Here is a 19,212-nt window from a genome sequence, read left to right as displayed (position 1 = left end):
ATCAGACTGATATGCTACAGGAAAGTTCTCTGTGAAAGGCACATGTTGAGCAAAAAGAGGCTGCTTCTTGGGTGATAACTAGCCATAGAACAATCTATTATGCTAATGTTTGTTTAATCTACGTTACTTCTACCAGCATGTGTTTGGATCCAGTTACAAGGTTCTGTCGTGTTCATGGAATTTTTTGTTCTTTTAATTATGGTTTATGTTACTTATGCATATTACACATTTGAATCTGTATACACACTCTCACATAGGGATATAATATCTAGCAGCAGCTAATTACTTTTTGCTATGTTGTCATAACATTTGATAGCCTCTCCATCTACGGCCAAGATGATGGAGCCACTTATACTGCCTGGCTCATCCCCTCAAACTCTCATTATAGATGTCGGTTCATATGTTTACTACCACACAACCCTACTTCCCTATGTGAAACTATAAGTGTCTCTCTAATGTTACTGACATACATATGTAACCTGTATAGGCTTTTATAGTTACTTTCCCCTCAGTTTCAGATACCTACATACTCTCCAACTTCTTTATCTGGTTTGAGGCACATGAGTGTCCCACATCTCTTTAAGATATCCTTTATTATAAGTGTTTCCCACTCTTGTTATATAGGAGGTTCAAACATGGCCTCATGAGTATCTCCTTAAATTACCATATTGGCAGATATCTGTTCCCTTCATGTTCTCTGTTAGATAATAGAAGCTTTATTAACGTATGTTCTTATACTGAGGACCTAGCGTGACCTCATATGTTGTTACAGGAACTGTTTAATGTAACTAAAATTAGAGGTTTGCAAATAAGATATGGATAATTCAAGTGGCTGTATTCACTGAGATTTATATGTTCCAAATGCCATACAGATAACTGTATTTAGATTATTGTTCAGCCTATAACATAGTCAGTAGACTATATATAATACGATATCATAGTCAATCTTTATTCTCCTCCGTTACATACTCATTCTAATTTTCCTGAGACCTAAAAGTGGTCTTATTAGTTCAAGGAGGGTACGGTAACCTTCAAATATAAAAAATGTAAAGGAAAAAAATGGAGGATGTTATTTGGATGCATCTTGGTGAATCTAACACAGACTCTATAATATGTTTGCTTTTGTGTTCATGTATTGATAGATTTGTCTTTTCCTACTGTACATGCTACTTGTATGTATTGCACTCTATCATGGAATGTTTGTAATGAATATCCTCAAGAAAAAAAAAAAAAAGACAGTTTATTTAAAACATTTAGGGCTAGATTATAAGTGGAGCAGTATTTTGCGCTTCTGCTAGAGCACTAATTGCGCTAGAAGTAAACTTTTTGCGTGCATCTGGTTGCGCTGGTATTATGAGTTGAAAGTAAATGTTAGCATGTTTGTGTTAACCTGACGTGCGCAAACAGGTTACTTCTAGCAAACTTAGACTATCGCGCATAAGATAACCTCTTCCCTCATAGTGCAAACCACTTGTAATCTACCCTATATTTTGTAAGCAGCGATTTTGCAATGGTGTGTTTATGGGCAGATACGTGCTATGTAAATATTAACAAAAATACTTGAATGTGCCTTTAATGTGAGCCTTTATTTTTGTCTAGCTAGTATAAATGTTAGCCGCAGAGCAGACAATGATGTGCTTAGGCTGTGACTATCATACAACATGTACTTACACAACCAGTACAATTAGGGGGCAGCTACATATTATTTACCACTTAATAGATTTCAGAACTGATGTACACAATGGCCAGTCATTATAGGGGAACACAAAACCAAATGGCACCGTTCTGTTCATAGATTCCCTGCACTGTACATGGTCAAATATTGACACTGGCATTTCCTGATAGGACTGCCAGCCCCAAAGTGACCTTGTGCCATGGGCGTAAGTTGCAACAGACAAACAAGGTAAATGAATAAAAGATTGTAATGAGATTTGTATTTAACTTAAAGGGCCCCTAAATTCAAATTAAAGTTTCATGCTTCAAATAGAACATGCAATTTAAAATACTCTCCACTATACTTCTATTATCAAAACGTGCAAAAAAAAAATGTATATGCACAGTTTATGAGGCTACAGCTCCTACTGAGCATATGTAAAATTACACAGTATAAATATTTATGCAATTTGTGATTGGCTGATGGCTGTCACATGATATAAGGGGAGGGAATATTGGATCAGCTTTGAAATTTGCCAGAACATATTCTACTGGTAATTTCAAATTCAAAATTATAGCATTGTCTTTTTATTGTGTACGTGTCAACAATTCAATTGTACTCTATTTAGTGGTTCTTTCAAGGGATATTGCAGATGTTTTTCTTTCTTTGTTTTTCCTAAAAGAAGACATTTTAAAATATATTGAAGGTTTTTGTTTTAAAAAAAAATAATGTTCCAATCCTGAACAAACTAACATTTTCTTGCCTCACTTGCAGATGTGTCTCCCTGTTCCACCAGTAATGCAGAGGCGTGTCCCTATCCACCAGTAATGCAGAGGCGTGTCCCTATTCACCAGTAATGCAGAGGCGTGTCCCTATCCACCAGTAATGCAGAGGCGTGTCCCTATCCACCAGTAATGCAGAGGCGTGTCCCTATCCACCAGTAATGTAGAGGCGTCTCCCTATCCACCAGTAATGCAGAGGCGTGTCCCTATCCACCAGTAATGCAGAGGCTTGTCCCTATCCACCAGTAATGCAGAGGCGTGTCCCTATCCACCAGTAATGCAGAGGCGTCTCCCTTTCCACCAGTAATGCAGAGGTGTGTCCCTTTCCACCAGTAATGCAGAGGTGTGTCCCTTTCCACCAGTAATGCAGAGGTGTGTCCCTTTCCACCAGTAATGCAGAGCTATTTCCCTTTCCACCAGTAATGCAGAGGTGTGTCCCTTTCCACCAGTAATGCAGAGGTATTTCCCTTTCCACCAGTAATGCAGAGGTATGTCCCTTTCCACCAGTAATGCAGAGGTGTGTCCCTTTCCACCAGTAATGCAGAGGTGTGTCCCTATCCACCAGTAATGCAGAGGTGTGTCCCTATCCACCAGTAATGCAGAGGTGTGTCCCTATCCACCAGTAATGCAGAGGTGTGTCCCTATCCACCAGTAATGCAGAGGTGTGTCCCTTTCCACCAGTAATGCAGAGGTGTGTCCCTTTCCACCAGTAATGCAGAGGTGTGTCCCTTTCCACCAGTAATGCAGAGGTCTGTCCCTTTCCACCAGTAATGCAGAGGCGTGACCCTTTCCACCAGTAATGCAGAGGCGTGTCCCTTTCCACCAGTAATGCAGAGGTGTGTCCCTTTCCACCAGTAATGCAGAGGTGTGTCCCTATTCATCAATAATGCAGAGGCGTGTCCCTATCCACCAGTAATGCAGAGGCGTGTCCCTTTCCACCAGTAATGCAGAGGCGTGTCCCTATCCACCAGTAATGCAGAGGCGTGTCCCTATCCACCAGTAATGCAGAGGCGTGTCCCTATTCACCAGTAATGCAGAGGCGTGTTCCTATCCACCAGTAATGCAGAGGCGTGTCCCTATCCACCAGTAATGCAGAGGCGTGTCCCTATTCACCAGTAATGCAGAGGCATATCCCTATCCACCAGTAATGCAGAGGCATTTCCCTATCCACCAGTAATGCAGAGGTGTGTCCCTATCCACCAGTAATGCAGAGGGGGTTGCTCTAATCAGCCAGTGAGTATTAACACATTAGCAAGAAGTTTAAGACCAACACTGCAGTATTAGCTTCAATTTAAACAGTTTTCTTAACATTTTTAAGGAAACAAAAATATTTTTGACATGTGTAAATCCTGCTTTTTTATATGTGAGATAATATTTTTTTTGAGTACATGAAATATAAATATTTTTAGTTTCCAGAAGCCTCGGCCGTTAAAATATTTATACATTATAATATAATAATAATAATAATACAACAATGTATTTGTGAAGCACCACCAAATTCTGTAGCCCTGCATATTCGAGCAGTGGAAACTAATTCATAGTAAAATTAACAAACAAATACAGGAGGAAAAATTAACAAAAATTAACAAACAAATACAGGAGGAATTGAGAGCCATATTCCCGTGGGAGCGTTTAATCTAGAAGGGTAGGAGGATGAGAAACAGGAGGTGAGGATTGCAAGGGTGAAAATAAATGCTGAAAATACAGTTAGAGGAGGGCAATTATTAGGTAAGTGGAATATTATACTGATGCCGATCCTATGCATTATACTGATGCAGATCCTATGACCAGCCATCCTCTGGCTATACCCATGAGCCAGTGTCACTACTGTGTCTTTGTATAGTGCTTGGTGTTATTATACTGATGCAGATACCACTGACCCTATAACCAGCCCTCCTCTGGCTATACCCATGTGCCAGTGTCACTACTGTGTCATTATATATTGCTGGGTGTTATTATACTGATGCAGATACCACTGATTCTATAACCAGCCCTCCTCTGGCTATACCCATGAGCCAGCGTCACTACTGTGTCTTTGTATAGTGCTTGGTGTTATTATACTGATGGAGATTCCACTGATCCTATAACCAGCCCTCCTTTGGCTATACCCATGAGCCAGTGTCACTACTGTGTCTTTGTATAGCTTGGTGTTATTTTACTGATGGAGATTCCACTAATCCTATAACCAGCCCTCCTCTGGCTATACCCATGTGCCAGTGTCACTACTGTGTCATTATATAGTGCTGGGTGTTATTATACTGATGCAGATACCACTGATTCTATAACCAGCCCTCCTCTGGCTATACCAATGTGCCAGTGTCACTACTGTGTCATTATATAGCACTGGGTGTTATTATACGGATGCAGATACCACTGATCCTATAGCCAGCCCTCCTCTGGCTATACCCATGAGCCAGTGTCACTACTGTGTCTTTGTATAGTGCTTGGTGTTATTATACTGTTGCAGATAGTACTGATCCTATAACCAGCCCTCCTCTGGCTATACCAATGTGCCAGTGTCACTACTGTGTCATTATATAGCACTGGGTGTTATTATACGGATGCAGATACCACTGATCCTATAGCCAGCCCTCCTCTGGCTATACCCATGTGCCAGTGTCACTACTGTGTCATTATATAGTGCTTGGTGTTATTATACTGATGCAGATACCACTGACCCTATAACAAGCCCTCCTCTGGCTATACCCATGTGCCAGTGTCACTACTATGTCATTATATAGTGCTGGGTGTTATTATACTGATGCAGATACCACTGACCCTATAACAAGCCCTCCTCTGGCTATACCCATGTGCCAGTGTCACTACTATGTCATTATATAGTGTTGGGTGTTATTATACTGATGCAGATACCACTGATTCTATAACCAGCCCTCCTCTGGCTATACCCATGTGCCAGTGTCACTACTGTGTCATTATATAGTGCTTGGTGTTATTATACTGATGCAGATACCACTGACCCTATAACAAGCCCTCCTCTGGCTATACCCATGTGCCAGTGTCACTACTATGTCATTATATAGTGCTGGGTGTTATTATACTGATGCAGATACCACTGACCCTATAACAAGCCCTCCTCTGGCTATACCCATGTGCCAGTGTCACTACTATGTCATTATATAGTGTTGGGTGTTATTATACTGATGCAGATACCACTGATTCTATAACCAGCCCTCCTCTGGCTATACCCATGTGCCAGTGTCACTACTGTGTCATTATATAGTGCTTGGTGTTATTATACTGATGCAGATACCACTGATTCTATAACCAGCCCTCCTCTGGCTATACCCATGTGCCAGTGTCACTACTGTGTCATTATATAGCGCTGGGTGTTATTATACTGATGCAGATACCACTGACCTTATAACCAGCCCTCCTCTGGCTATACCCATGTGTCAGTGTCACTACTATGTCATTATATAGTGTTGGGTGTTATTATACTGATGCAGATACCACTGATCCTATAACCAGCCCTCCTCTGGCTATACCCATGTGCCAGTGTCACTACTGTGTCATTATATAGTGCTGGGTGTTATTATACTGATGCAGATACCACTGACTCTATAACCAGCCCTCCTCTGGCTATACCCATGTGCCAGTGTCACTACTGTGTCATTATATAGCGCTGGGTGTTATTATACTGATGCAGATACCACTGATCCTATAACCAGCCCTCCTCTGGCTATACCCATGTGCCAGTGTCACTACTGTGTCATTATATAGTGCTGGGTGTTATTATACTGATGCAGATACCACTGACTCTATAACCAGCCCTCCTCTGGCTATACCAATGTGCCAGTGTCACTACTGTGTCATTATATAGCACTGGGTGTTATTATACAGATGCAGATACACATCCAGTATTTCACTCAGGCTTTATTTATTCCATAACTTATCACCCAATATCGCTAGCAGTCTCTTGACAAGCCACTAACTTTATTCACACTACATATTTTTTTCATTCCTATTATTTAATCAGAAAGAAAAGATATAATAAGGTTGTGGCGGACACTGCAAGGGCTAGTCATGGACACCAGTTTCCGTGTACGGACACCTTGCCTATCCCTGTTACTGAGTTAGGTGATCGGCTTCACTGAATAAAATGTCTTTAGTAGTGTCCATTACATTTAGTAGAAAGCTGGAGGACAGGAAGAGGGTTAGGTGATCAGAAACTAGTTTTTCCAGGAGTTTTGATTAAGTGGAAGCAGTGATATGGGGCAGTTGTTTGCAGGAGAATATGGAGCCTATTTATTAATGTGCGAGCGGACATGATCCGCTATAGCAAACCATGTCCACCGCACATCGATAAATTGTAAGTGTATTGTTCATGAGTGAGAAGTCAGAGGCCCCCATTTATCATTGTGTGGACGGACATGATCCGCTATAGCAAACCATGTCCAGCGCACATCGATAAATGCTGACAGCATAAGCTGTCGGCATTTATTATTGCACCAGCAGTTCTTGTGAACTGCTGGTGCAACGCTGCCCCCTGCAGATTAGCGGCCACCAGCAGGGGGTGTCAATCAACCCGATCGTATTGGATCGGGTTGATTTTCGGCAATGTCTGTCCGCTGCCTCAGAGCAGGCGGACAGGTTGAGGAGCAGCTGTCTTTAGACCGCTGCTTCATAACTTGTGTTTCTGGCGAGCCCATACGGAGCTTGATAAATAGGCCCCAATAGGTAAACTGAGGTTTTTTTTAGTATGGGAGTAACCTTTGCATGTTAGAATTGGTAGAAAGGGATAGGTTGAAGATGTGAGTAAGAGCTGAAGTGAGGCTGGAAGACAGAGAAGGTATTAGATGTGAAGAGATAGGGTTGAACAAGCCGAAAGTGAGGCATGAGGAATACAGTAAGGAACAAACTTCATTCTCAGTGGCTGGGGGGGAAGATGCAGAAACTGGCAGAGGAGGTGACTGGTGGAAGAGATGGAAGATTACAGGTTTGTGTTGGGATGTTGTTTCGCATAGTATGAAAGTTTTGAGCACTAAAGACAAATGAAGAGGATGGTACAGGTGAATAGATGAGAAAGTTCAATGTAGAGAAGAGTTGTTTAGGGTTTGAGGAAAGAGTTGATATAAGGGAGGAGAAGTAGGTTTGCTCAGCTAATTGAAGGGCAGATGTGTATGAATAAAGAATAAACTTATCGTGGATAAAATTAGGTTTGGAGCAAGATTTTCTCCAGGCAGTGTGGGAGCATTTTTCTGAAGTAGCACGTTTGCTGAGAGTGCCAGGGCTGTAACTGACGATATGGAGTTTTGTGCAGTTGGGGAGGAGCAAGAGTGTCTAGTGCAGAGGAGAGAGTATTCTTCTAGTAGGATGTAGCAAGTTATATTGGAACTGTGAGGGAGATGTTGAACGAGATTGGAACGGATCCACAGCATGCAGATTTCTGCAAGTGTGGGGAAAATGGAGAAGTTAGTTTACATTAAGATTATAGGTGAGCAGGTGGTGGTCTAAAACGGGATAGGGGTATGTGAGGTCAGATATAGAGCAGAGGTAGGAAAATACCAGGTCAATAGAGTGTCAGTCTTGGTGAGTAGGAAATATGGTGGATTGTGAGAGACCGAAGGAAGATGTGAGTGAAAGAAGTTTAGAGGCAGCAGGTGCAGATGGGTTATGAATGGGGATGTTGAATTTCCTGAGTATTAGAGTTGGTATATTTGGAGAGAGAAAGTGAGGAAGCCAGCTGGCAAAGTTGTCAAGGAATTGGGATGTTGGTCAAGGAGAGTGATAGATGAATGCCACCCTGAGGGGAGGAAGATTACAGGCAAATGCAGTGAACTTAAAATGAGGAGAAGGAGAGAGATGGGATTGTAGGTAGGTACTGATAGGTACAGGAGGGGGAGAGCAAGATCCTAACAACACCACCATGTATCTGAGCTGGCCTAGGGGTATGGCAAAAGTGGAGACCACCATGCATGAGAGCAGCAATAGAAGCAGTGTCAAAAGAAGATAGCCAGGTTTCGGTAATTGCTAAAAGATTGAAAGCTTTGGAAACAAACAGGTTGTGAACGGTTGTTTGTTGCAGATTAGAGAGAGCGTTCCAGAAAAGAAAGGGGACAAGCACTGTGGGTTAATGTAGATGAGATTGTGTAAGATTGAGTGAAAGTTTGGTCATTTGGTAACTGTTACAGGGCCAGGGTTAGGAGAGATGTCACCAGCAACAAAAAGTAGTACAAGTGTGAATGAGAGAAGGTGAGAGTGAGACTTGTAAGAGCGGATATGATTGAAGACAGGAGAATTATATGGGAAATGTTTCTAATGAGACATAGCAGTCAATAGGAGGACACCATAGGGGATGAGAGAAGGGAGGAGGAGATATGGATTTTGTGGGGGTTATTGTTAATATCGTTATAGGGACATGCAGTGAGTTTTAGGAGAAGGGCAGGAAAAACATGGAGAGCATGATATTCACCTGGCTACACTGGAGTTTCACACTAGCAAATTAGATTGTAGGGAAAGAGACAGATGGTAGGAAATTCAGGCTGTAGTTAGACAGCTAAACAAATTACAAAATAGTCATAAAAATCAAACATATCAAAAATAAAACTGTTTATAGGACATAGAAATGGAGCAGTGAAAAGAGGTGAATTTTCCCACCTGTAGAGAGATGAGTTATAGGGGCATTGGGAAGTGTTAGGCTCCGCCAAGCATTATTATTGCACCTTTAATTCTACAAGGTATCAACAGCTATACATTTACAAGCCCCTGTTCTGCATATCTTTATCTCTAACAAAACAAAAACAGAAAAAGATGACCATCCCCACCAAGGTCCAGCCTTGATATGTAAGTTAGAGGCAATCAAACAATTTAAGGGGATATTACACAACTACATAGCAGGTTTACTAGTCACATGATATTGTTGTTCCTTGTTTACCTGCATCTCTCTTTAAAGGCTCTTATTTTAACACATTAAAGGACCAGTAAACACAGCAGATTTGCATAATCAACAAATGCAAGATAACAAGACAATACAATAGCATTTACTCTGAATTTCATATGAGTAGTAGATTTTATTCTAACAAGTTTCAAAGTTATGTATATTTCCACTCCCCCTGTACCATGTGATAGCAATCAGCCAATCACAAATGCATATACGTATAGTCTGAGTTCTTGCACATGCTCAGTAGGAGCTGGTGACTCAAAAAAAAGTATAAATATAAAAGACTGTGCACATTTTTTTTAAAGGAAGTAAATTGGAAAGTTGTTTAAAATTACATACTGTATCTGAATCATGAAAATGTAATAAAACCTGAGTGTCCCTTTAAAGAAACCAGTTGGTAAAGTTCTGCATCTTTACACTGGGTGCCACCATCTTGTAATAGGTGTATGGATTGGTTACATCCTGTGACACACGCAGTGCACTTCCACAGATCAGTAACATTGCCGGCTTTTTGACAGCTAGACCTTGCATTTTGGATTAGGTCACACAATAAAAAGCAGAAGAGTTACATTTTTGCAGGGTTTTGTTTTGTTTGTTTTTTTACACAGTTTAAAACTTATATAACAAATAACAGAGAAATGCAGCCTCTCTATTGTGCAGCTGAACTGAAGTGCCATGAAGACAACCATATGACTGATCTGTGAATCGGCACCGCTTCCGGCATATGGTACATACATTTATCATGGTGTGGACATACGCATACGCTGTCAGCATTTATCATTGCACCAGCAGTTCTTGTGAACTGCTGGTGTAATACCGCCCCCTACAGATTTGCGACAAATCGGCCGCTAGCAGGAGGTGTCAATCAACCCGATCGTATTCGATCGGGCTGATTGCCGTTCGCCACCTCAGAGGTGGCTGACGAGTTAAGGAGCAGCGGTCTTAGGACCGCTGCTTAACTTCCGCTTAAGGCGGAACTGAAGCGGAGTGGGTCGGAAGCCACATCCGCTGCTTTATAAATCGACCCCAATATCTCAAGATGGCTGCACCCGGTGAGAAGATGCAGAACATCACTAACTAGCGCTTTTAAAGGGTTACAATGGGAGAATATCTTTTGAAAAGAGCTGGACGCACAGGAGGGGAAACAGCATGGTGAGTAGTAACCCTGTTAGTGTAGTTGTACCCAGCAGTCCCTTAATTTCCCTTTAAGGTCTGAACCAGCCCTGCTTAAGCTAAAAGTGAAGAGTATGAGCAACACAAACAGAATGATTACTGGTAAGGTCCTAAAATGATCTTATTGACCTATACAATGGTCCTACCACATATCGTACCTACCTTCTATGGTGGTTTTGTAGTGCGGATAGGTGTTGAGGATTTTCACCTGCTTGTTCCAGTCAAACTTGTTCCTCCAATAGGAAATCACCTTTCTGAGATGAGTCGCATTAAATCCATAGTGGAATTTAGAGTCCTCTAGTGGTGAAAAGTATCGAGTGCGATCCAGACGTTCATGGAGATCCTTAAATAGAAAAAATCATGTCCCTTTAAATAAGGTTTTGCCATAAAATCATCCATAGCAGTCATCTCTTTTGTAGAACAATATTTTACAAGTTAGTGAGAATTCAGTTTATTGTTATTGAGTTAGAATTCAGTTTATTGTTATTGAGTTAGAATTCAGTTTATTGTTATTGAGTTAGAATTCAGTTTATTGTTATTGAGTTAGAATTCAGTTTATTGTTATTGAGTGAGAATTCAGTTTATTGTTATTGAGTGAGAATTCAGTTTATTGTTACTGAGTGAGAATTCAGTGTATTGTTATTGAGTGAGAATTCAGCGTATTGTTATTGAGTGACAATTCAGTGTATTGTTATTGAGTGAGAATTCAGCGTAATGTTACTGAGTGAGAATTCAGCGTATTGTTACTGAGTGAGAATTCAACGTATTGTTATTGAGTGAGAATTCAAATTATTGTTATTGAGAGAGAATTCAGTTTATTGTTATTGAGTGAGAATTCAGTGTATTGTTATTGAGTGAGAATTCAGCGCATTGTTATTGAGTGAGAATTCAGCGTATTGTTATTGAGTGAGAATTCAGTGTATTGTTACTGAGTGAGAATTCAGCTTATTGTTACTGAGTGAGAATTCAACGTATTGTTATTGAGTGAGAATTCAGTTTATTGTTATTGAGTGAGAATTCAGTGTATTGTTATTGAGTGAGAATTCAGTGTATTGTTACTGAGGGAGAATTCAGCGTATTGTTACTGAATGAAAATTCAGTATATTGTTATTGAGCGAGAATTCAGTGTATTGTTACTAAGTAAGAATTCAGTGTATTGTTATTTAGTGAGAATTCAGAGTATTGTTACTGAATGAGAATTTAGTGTATTGTTACTGAGTAAGAATTCAGCGTATTGTTACTGAGTGAGAATTCAGCGTATTGTTACTGAGTGAGAATTCATTGTATAGTTACTGAGTGAGAAATCAGCGTATTGTTACTGAATAAGAAATCAGTTTATTGTTACTGAGTATGAATTCAGAGTATTGTTATTGAGTGAGAATTCAGCATACAGTCAATGAGTGAGAACTCAGCATATTTTTACTGAGGGAGAATTCAGTGTATTGTTATTGAGTGAGAATTCAGTGTATTGTTATTGAGTGAGAATTCAGTGTATTGTTATTGATTGAGAATTCAGCGTATTGTTATTGATTGAGAATTCAGCGTATTGTTATTGAGTGAGAATTCAGTGTATTGTTATTGAGGGAGAATTCAGTGTATTGTTATTGAGTGAGAATTCAGCGTATTGTTACTGAGTGAGAATTCAGCGTATTGTTATTGATTGAGAATTCAGTGTATTGTTAAATGAGAATACAGTGTATTGTTACTGAGTAAGAATTCAGCGTATTGTTACTGAGTGAGAATTCAGCGTATTGTTATTGATTGAGAATTCAGCGTATTGTTATTGATTGAAAATTCAGCGTATTGTTATTCAATGAGAATTCAGTGTATTGTTATTCAATGAGAATTCAGTGTATTGTTATTGAGTGATAATTTACCTTATTATTATTGAGTGAGAATTAAGCGTATTGTTATTGAGTGAGAATTCAGCATATTGTTATTGAGTGAGAATTCAGTGTATTGTTATTGAGTGAGAATTTAGTGTATTGTTATTGAGTGAGAATTCAGTATATTGTTATTGAGTGAGTATTTAGTGTATTGTTATTGAGTGAGAATTCAGTGTATTGTTATTGAGTGAGAATTCAGTGTATTGTTATTAAGTGAGAATTCAGCGTATTGTTATTGAGTGAGAATTCAGCGTATTGTTATTGAGTGAGAATTCAGTGTATTGTTACTGAGTGAGAATTTCAACGTATTGTTAATGAGTAAGAACTCAGTGTATTGTTATTTAGTGAGAATTCAGCGTATTGCTATTGAATTATATTTCAGCGTATTGTTATTGAGTGAGAAGTCAGCGTAGTGTTATTCACTGAGAATTCAGCGTATTGTTAATGAGTGAGTAGTCAGCAAATTGCTACTGAGTGAGTAGTCAGCGTATTGCTACTGAGTGAGAAGTCAGTGTATTGTTATTGAGTGAGAATTCAGTGTATTGTTATTTAGTGAGAATTCAGTGTATTGTTATTAAGTGATAATTCAGTGTATTGTTATTGAGTGAGAATTCAGCGTATTGTTATTTAGTGAGAATTCAGCGTATTGTTACTGAGTGAGAATTCAACGTATTGTTATTGAGTGAGAATTCAGTGTTTTGTTATTTAGTGAGAATTCAGTGTATTGTTATTGAGTGAGAAGTCAGCGTATTGTTATTGAGTGAGAAGTCAGCGTATTGTTATTGAGTGAGAAGTCAGCGTATTGTTATTGAGTGAGAAGTCAGCGTAATGTTACTGAGTGAGAATTCAGTGTAATTTTACTGAGTAAGAAGTCAGCGTAGTGTTATTGGATGAGAATTCAGAGTATTGTTACTGAGTGAGGATTCAGCGAATTGTTATTGAGTGAGAATTCAGTGTATTGTTATTGAGTGAGAATTCAGCAAATTGTTATTGAGTGAGAATTCAGTGTAATTTTACTGAGTAAGAAGTCGGCGTAGTGTTATTGAGTGAGAATTCAGTTGCCCCTAGTTATCAAGCCGTCAACCTCAAATACGCTTGAATTCCGCAGCGTATTTGTGGCGAGGCTCATTCGCCTTAGTTATCAAGCCCTGCTGCCCAGCAAAAGTAGAATATAGTGACGTAAGCTTCGATCCGCCGGACACAGTCTGACACAGATCGATTATTACGTCACTCCAGATGTTCCGAACGCAAGTTTGGTACAATCTGACTACTTTTGCTAGTTATCAAATGACTAGCAGGTACACTCGGCACTTTTCCGGCCCAGCGTACCTGGTTTTCAATCCGCCACACTGGAGGTGGCGGATCTTATAGGAATCAATGGGAGTCTGATCATAGCGAAAGTTCATGTTCGCTGCTGCCCGATATCCCATTGATTCCTATGGGAGATGTCTGCACCTAACACCCTAACATGTACCCCGAGTCTAAACACCCCTAATCTGCCCCCCCTACACCACCGCAACTAAATAAATGTATTACCCCTAAACCGCCGCTCCTGGAGCCCACCGCCACTCTAATAAACTGATTAACCCATAAACCGCCGCTCCTGGACCCCGCCGCCACTATAATAAATATGTTAACCCTAAACCGCCGCTCCCGGACCCCGCTGCCACTATAATAAATATGTTAACCCCTAAACCTAAGTCTAACCCTAACCCTAACACCCACCTAACTTAAATATTAATTAAATACATCTAAATAAATATTATTCTTATTAACTAAATTAATCCTATTTAAAACTAAATATTTACCTATAAAATAAACCCTAATATAGCTACAGTATAACTAATAATTATATTGTAGCTATTTTAGGATTTATTTTTATTTTACAGGCAAATTTCAATTTATTTTAACTAGGTACAATAGCTATTAAATAGTTATTAAATATATATTTATTTTACAGGTAACTTTGTATTTATTTTAGCTAGTTAGAATAGTTATTAAATAGTTATTAACTATTTAATAACTACCTAGCTAAAAGAAATACAAAATTACCTGTAAAATAAATCCTAACCTAAGTTAGGTAATAGAGCTGTTATCTTTCGTAATTTAGAATAGGGTAGGGCATTTTTTTATTTTGGGGGGTTTTGTTATTTTATTAGGGGGCTTAGATTAGGTGTAAGTAGCTTAAAATTGTTGTAATATTTTTTAAATGTTTGTAACTTTTTTTTTCTTTGTAACTTTAGTTAGTTTATTTAATTGTATTTAATTGTAGTTATTTGTAGCTAATTTATTTATTTAATTAATTTAATGATAGTGTAGTGTTAGGTTTAATTGTAACTTAGGTTAGGATTTATTTTACAGGTAATTTTGTATTTCTTTTAGCTAGGTAGTTATTAAATAGTTAATAACTATTTAATAACTATTCTAACTAGCTAAAATAAATACAAAGTTACCTGTAAAATAAATATAAATCCTAAAATAGCTACAATGTAATTATTAATTACATTGTAGCTATCTTAGGGTTTATTTTACAGGTAAGTATTTAGTTTTAAATAGGAATAATTTAGTTAATGATAGTGTAGTGTTAGGTGTAATTGAAACTTAGGTTGGTTTTTATTTTACAGGTAAATTTGTTTTTATTTTAACTAGGTAGCTATTAAATAGTTAATAACTATTTAATAGCTATTGTACCTAGTTAAAATAAATTGAAATTTGCCTGTAAAATAAAAATAAATCTTAAAATAGCTACAATATAATTTTTAGTTATATTGTAGCTATATTAGGGTTTATTTTAAAGATAAGTATTTAGTTTTAAAAAGGATTAATTTAGTTAATAAGAGTTACATTTATTTAGATGTATTTAATTAATATTTAAGTTAGGGGGTGTTAGGGTTAGGGTTAGACTTAGGTTAAGGGGTTAATAATTTTATTATAGGTGGCGACGGTGTAGGGTGGGCAGGATAGGGGTTAATAAATTTATTATAGGTGGCGAAGGTGTAGGGGGGGCAGGATAGGGGTTACTAGGTATAATATAGGTGGCGGCGGGGTCCGAGAGCGGCGGTTTAGGGGTTAATCAGTTTATTAGAGTGGCGGTGGGCTCCGGGAGCGGCAGTTTAGGGGTTAATACTTTTATTATAGTTGCGGCGCGGTCTAGGAGTGGCGGTTTAGGGGTTAATAACTTTATTTAGTTGCGGAGGGTTCCGGGGGCGCCGGTATAGTGCGTAGAACAGTGTAGTTTAGTGTGAGTTCTTAGTGACAGGGGTATCAATAAAGCTGGGAAAAAGCCGAAGAGCAGCGAGATCGGATGAGTGATAATATAGGTGGCGGCGGGGTCCGAGAGCGGCGGTTTAGGGGTTAATCAGTTTATTAGAGTGGCGGTGGGCTCCGGGAGCGGCAGTTTAGGGGTTAATACTTTTATTATAGTTGCGGCGCGGTCTAGGAGTGGCGGTTTAGGGGTTAATAACTTTATTTTGTTGCGGAGGGTTCCGGGGGCGCCGGTATAGTGCGTAGAACAGTGTAGTTTAGTGTGAGTTCTTAGTGACAGGGGTATCAATAAAGCTGGGAAAAAGCCGAAGAGCAGCGAGATCGGATGAGTGATAACTATCACAGTCCGCTGCTCATCGCCCCGTACTTGGTGCGTAGCTTTTTGACAGCTTTATTGATAACTTTGGCGAGCGTATTCAGGTCCGCGGCAGTGATGTGAGGCGAGCTTAGGCGGCGTATTGGGGCCGGCGATGGCAGGTAAGTAGACACGTTGATAACTAGAGGCCAGTGTATTGTTATTGAGTGAGAATTCAGCGTATTGTTATTTAGTGAGAATTCAGTGTATTGTTACTGAGTGAGAAGTCAGTGTATTGTTACTGAGTGAGAAGTCAGTGTATTGTTACTGAGTGAGAAGTCAGTGTATTGTTACTGAGTGAGAAGTCAGTGTATTGTTACTGAGTGAGAAGTCAGTGTATTGTTACTGAGTGAGAAGTCAGTGTATTGTTACTGAGTGAGAAGTCAGCGTATTGTTACTGAGTGAGAAGTCAGCGTATTGTTACTGAGTGAGAAGTCAGTGTATTGTTACTGAGTGAGAAGTCAGTGTATTGTTACTGAGTGAGAAGTCAGTGTATTGTTACTGAGTGAGAAGTCAGTGTATTGTTACTGGGTGAGAAGTAAGTGTATTGTTACTGAGTGAGAAGTCAGTGTATTGTTATTGAGTGAGAAGTCAGCGTATTGTTAATGAGTGAGAAGTCAGCGTATTGTTAATGAGTGAGAAGTCAGCGTATTGTTAATGAGTGAGAAGTCAGCATATTGTTATTGAGTGAGACGTCAGCGTATTGTTAATGAGTGAGTAGTCAGCGTATTGTTAATGAGTGAGAAGTCAGCGTATTTTTATTGAGTGAGAAGTCAGCATATTGTTATTGAGTGAGAATTCAGTGTATTGTTACTGAGTGAGAATTCAGTATATTGTTACTGAGTGAGAATTCAGCGAATTGTTATTGAGTGAGAATTCAGTGTATTGTGATAATTCAGTGATAATTCAGTGAATTGTTATTGAGTGAGAATTCAGTGTAATTTTACTGAGTAAGAAGTCAGCGTAGTGTTATTGGATGAGAATTCAGAGTATTGTTACTGAGTGAGATTTCAGCGTATTGTTAATGAGTGAGAATTCAGTGTATTGTTAATGAGTAAGAAGTCAGCGTATTGTTATTGAGTGAGAAGTCAGCGTATTGTTAATGAGTGAGAAGTCAGCGTATTGTTAATGAGTGAGAAGTCAGCGTATTGTTAATGAGTGAGAAGTCAGCATATTGTTATTGAGTGAGACGTCAGCGTATTGTTAATGAGTGAGTAGTCAGCGTATTGTTAATGAGTGAGAAGTCAGCGTATTTTTATTGAGTGAGAAGTCAGTGTATTGTTGAGTGAGAATTCAGTGTATTGTTATTTAGTGAGAATTCAGTGTATTGTTATTAAGTGAGAATTCAGTGTATTGATATTGAGTGAGAAGTCAGTGTATTGTTATTGAGTGAGAAGTCAGCGTATTGTTATTAAGTGAGAATTCAGTGTATTGTTATTTAGTGAGAATTCAGTGTATTGTTATTAAGTGAGAATTCAGTGTATTGTTATTGAGTGAGAAGTCAGTGTATTGTTATTGAGTGAGAAGTCAGCGTATTGTTATTGAGTGAGAAGTCAGCGTAATGTTACTGAGTGAGAATTCAGTGTAATTTTACTGAGTAAGAAGTCAGCGTAGTGTTATTGGATGAGAATTCAGAGTATTGTTACTGAGTGAGAATTCAGCAAATTGTTATTGAGTGAGAATTCAGTGTATTGTTAATGAGTGAGAATTCAGCAAATTGTTATTGAGTGAGAATTCAGTGTAATTTTACTGAGTAAGAAGTCAGCGTAGTGTTATTGAGTGAGAATTCAGTTGCCCCTAGTTATCAAGCCGTCAACCTCAAATACGCTTGAATTCCGCAGCGTATTTGTGGCGAGGCTCATTCGCCTTAGTTATCAAGCCCTGCTGCCCAGCAAAAGTAGAATATAGTGACGTAAACTTCGATCCGCCGGACACAGTCTGACACAGAACGATTATTACGTCACTCCAGATGTTCCGAACGCAAGTTTGGTACAATCTGACTACTTTTGCTAGTTATCAAATGACTAGCAGGTACACTCGGCACTTTTCCGGCCCAGCGTACCTGGTTTTCAATCCGCCACACTGGAGGTGGCGGATCTTATAGGAATCAATGGGAGTCTGACCATAGCGAAAGTTCATGTTCGCTGCTGCCCGATATCCCATTGATTCCTATGGGAGATGTCTGCACCTAACACCCTAACATGTACCCCGAGTCTAAACACCCCTAATCTGCCCCCCCTACACCGCCGCAACTAAATAAATGTATTACCCCTAAACCGCCGCTCCCGGAGCCCACCGCCACTCTAATAAACTGATTAACCCCTAAACCGCCGCTCCTGGACCCCGCCGCCACTATAATAAATATGTTAACCCTAAACCGCCGCTCCCGGACCCCGTCGCCACTATAATAAATATGTTAACCCCTAAACCTAAGTCTAACCCTAACACCCACCTAACTTGAATATTAATTAAATACATCTAAATAAATATTATTCTTATTAACTAAATTAATCCTATTTAAAACTAAATATTTACCTATAAAATAAACCCTAATATAGCTACAGTATAACTAATAATTATATTGTAGCTATTTTAGGATTTATTTTTATTTTACAGGCAAATTTCAATTTATTTTAACTAGGTACAATAGCTATTAAATAGTTATTAAATATATATTTATTTTACAGGTAACTTTGTATTTATTTTAGCTAGTTAGAATAGTTATTAAATAGTTATTAACTATTTAATAACTACCTAGCTAAAAGAAATACAAAATTACCTGTAAAATAAATCCTAACCTAAGATAGGTAATAGAGCTGTTATCTTTCGTAATTTAGAATAGGGTAGGGCATTTTTTTATTTTGGGGGGTTTTGTTATTTTATTAGGGGGCTTAGATTAGGTGTAAGTAGCTTAAAATTGTTGTAATATTTTTTAAATGTTTGTAACTTTTTTTTCTTTGTAACTTTAGTTAGTTTATTTAATTGTATTTAATTGTAGTTATTTGTAGCTAATTTATTTATTTAATTAATTTAATGATAGTGTAGTGTTAGGTTTAATTGTAACTTAGGTTAGGATTTATTTTACAGGTAATTTTGTATTTCTTTTGCTAGGTAGTTATTAAATAGTTAATAACTATTTAATAACTATTCTAACTAGCTAAAATAAATACAAAGTTACCTGTAAAATAAATATAAAT

General features: G+C 38.6%; 1 protein-coding gene across 1 annotated transcript in view; it reads right to left on the bottom strand.

The window, feature by feature from the left end:
- The window catches only part of LOC128658193 (epoxide hydrolase 1), a 158,540-nt gene that overhangs the window by 53,530 nt on the left and 85,798 nt on the right, over nt 1-19,212 (bottom strand). The window contains exon 3 of the mRNA XM_053712715.1: nt 10,673-10,853. Within this exon, the coding sequence (XP_053568690.1) occupies nt 10,673-10,853 (181 nt within the window). The remainder of the gene's footprint in view (nt 1-10,672; nt 10,854-19,212) is intronic.

The sequence above is a fragment of the Bombina bombina genome, chromosome 4, assembly GCF_027579735.1.
Source record: "Bombina bombina isolate aBomBom1 chromosome 4, aBomBom1.pri, whole genome shotgun sequence".
In the NCBI taxonomy this organism is placed as follows: Eukaryota; Metazoa; Chordata; class Amphibia; order Anura; family Bombinatoridae; genus Bombina; species Bombina bombina.
The sequence above is the reverse complement of the archived record's forward strand: the minus strand, read 5'-3'. Positions and strand labels throughout refer to the sequence as shown.